At 57.9% G+C, this 2,304-nt stretch overlaps 1 protein-coding gene across 1 annotated transcript in view; it reads left to right on the top strand.

Moving 5' to 3' along the window:
- The window catches only part of rpp21 (ribonuclease P 21 subunit), a gene marked incomplete at both ends in the record, with an annotated part of 3,625 nt that extends 1,496 nt beyond the window's left edge, over window positions 1–2,129 (top strand). The window contains one exon of the mRNA XM_048594374.1: window positions 1,962–2,129. Within this exon, the coding sequence (XP_048450331.1) occupies window positions 1,962–2,129 (168 nt within the window). The remainder of the gene's footprint in view (window positions 1–1,961) is intronic.
- Window positions 2,130–2,304: the final 175 nt, after the last annotated feature.

The following is a 2,304-nucleotide window of genomic DNA, read 5'->3' as shown; positions in this document are numbered from 1 at the left end:
GAACTATGTACCCGCTCTCCCGACCCCTGAGAGGTCTCTCTGTTCAGCAACGCTCCCCAGGACCCTCACCATTAAGCCCTGCCCTGATGTGCCTTTCCCGAAACGCGGCGCCTCGCGTTTCCCTCGATCAAACTCCGTCTGCCACCGCTTGGCCCATCCGATCGAGGTCCTGTTGCGCTCTTGAGGTGACCCACCAACCCTACCTCCTACGTTCCCATCCAAATCCTTTACGTACAGGTCAGAGAGCAGCGGACCCAGCTCCGATCCCTGTGGCGCACCCCTGGGCACAGGCCCCCAGCCCGAGAAATGTCCCTCTGCCACCCACCCTCTGTCTCCTACCTTCGAGCCAGTTCTGTATCCAAGCTCTCCCTGTATTCCATGGGGTCTAAGCTTTGCTAAGCATCAGGAACGTTGGCTAAATCCTCACTGAAAGACTGCTCTGCCCTCATCAATCCTGTCTGTCCTAGGGTCCTCCGGACCAGGTTCTGGGGGATTTATCCACGCTTTTAAAAACGTCCAGCACCGACCTCCTCCTATTTCCCGACGTTGCCTAGTTTCTGTATCTTTCTCCACAGTAAACACTCACGGGAAATAACCATTTAGTGTCTCCCCCTCCCAATCCCCTACGGTTCCACACGTGGAATCTTTAAGAGGTCCCGTTCTCTCTTCCCTGGTCAGCCTTTCGCACCCCCTCCCGACCCAACCAAGTCAACTTTCCAAAAGTTTGTGCCTACTAGCATCAAAGCTGGCCTTCCCTCCAATTTACAACTCTGAAACGTTCAGATCCCGCACCGTCCTTTTCCAACACCGCTGTTAGGATTGCAGTTACAGCTCAGCTCACCAAAGTCCCATCAATCACCCACCCTGCCTTCTACCCCACCGCCCCAACCCCCAGGTTTCTGGTAGGTACACCCGCGTACCGACTCGGAATGCGTCTTTTTTCCTGGCTCGCGCGGAACAGCTTCCTCCGCGTCCAGCCCCGTAACGCTGCGGCCGTCCCAGCCTACGTTTGGAGCGTTAAAAGCCCCACCCTGTTATCTTCGCACCATTTCCCGCTGACTATTGGAGGAGAGTTGGTGGGGGCAAGAGGTCTGTTCCCTGGACGTTATTCCCAGGAATATCCTGCCTACGTACAGCCGTCACGTCACCCCTTACCAAAAGCGCCACTCGCCTTCCTTTCTTGCCGCACCCCCGCCTTCAACCTTCGATCCTTCCTGTAGCATCGACGCCCTGGAACATTAAACTGCAGCTGCTCGTCCCTGAGCCACGCTGCGATATCCCGCTCCCATGTTCCCGGCCGTGTCCCGAGTTTATCTGCCTCACCTGTCAGGCCTCTTGCGTGGAAATAAACGCTGTTTCATTGATCAGTCCCAGTTCGTTCGCTGCCTCCCCTCCCGCCTGTCTGACTCGCTCCCTTTTCTTCCAGCCTCGGACTGATCTCTTTCCTCACTACCTGTCTGGCTCCCACCCCCACCGCTTGCTAGTCTGAAACCCCCGTCCCCGCACCCCGAGCAGCTCTGCCGAAGCTCCCGGCCAGTATATTAGTCCCCTACCTATTCAGGGTGTAACCCATCCTTCCCATACAGCTCACTTCTACCCCAGAAGAGGTTCCAATGATCCTTCTCCCCTTCGCCAGCTGCTCGGCCAAGCATTCATCTGCTCTGCCCTCCTACTCCTGCCCTCGCTAGCTCGTGGCGCCGGGAGTAACCCAGATATTCCTAGCCTCGGGGCCTACTTTTCCTTTCCAACTCCTGTCTAACTCCTCTCCTCCCCACGTCGTCCTTTTCTGTTTCTGTGTGATCGTGTGCCAACGTTTGTAACGACCTCCTGCTGGGCCCCTCTCGAGAACCTTCTATCCGTCTCCCTCCCGACAGCGCGGCGCTCCCTCGGTACTGGCACCGGGAGGGGAGGGAGGGACGAGATCTTTGCCGTGGCTGAAGCTTCTCTCTCTTGTCCTGCAGGGCGAAGACACAAGTCGACAGTGGTGAGGTGCCTGGCGTGTGGCCTGACCAAGAGGTTCCCCAGTAAACCAGGCTACATCCTGTGGGTGGATCGGCCAGAGGCTCAGCTTCAGAACCAGGCCCCGATCATAGCTCACACCCGGCCTGAACCAGGTGAGGGCACAGAGGGTGGGGATGGGGATGGGGGGAGATGCCTGCTCCTGACTGGCAGATGGAGAGAGACAGAGGAAGAGAGAGTCAGAGGAAGAGAGAGACAGAGAGAACGACAGAGCAGGAGGGAAAGGGAGAGGCGGAGAGGGACGGACGGGGAGAGGCGGGGGGGGAGAGAGAGAGAGAGGCGGGG

This window comes from Rhincodon typus, unplaced genomic scaffold (assembly GCF_021869965.1).
Source record: "Rhincodon typus isolate 14 unplaced genomic scaffold, sRhiTyp1.1 hic_rhity00008690, whole genome shotgun sequence".
NCBI lineage: Eukaryota > Metazoa > Chordata > Chondrichthyes > Orectolobiformes > Rhincodontidae > Rhincodon > Rhincodon typus.
Note: the sequence above shows the minus strand (reverse complement) of the source record. Positions and strands in the feature narration are given on the sequence as shown.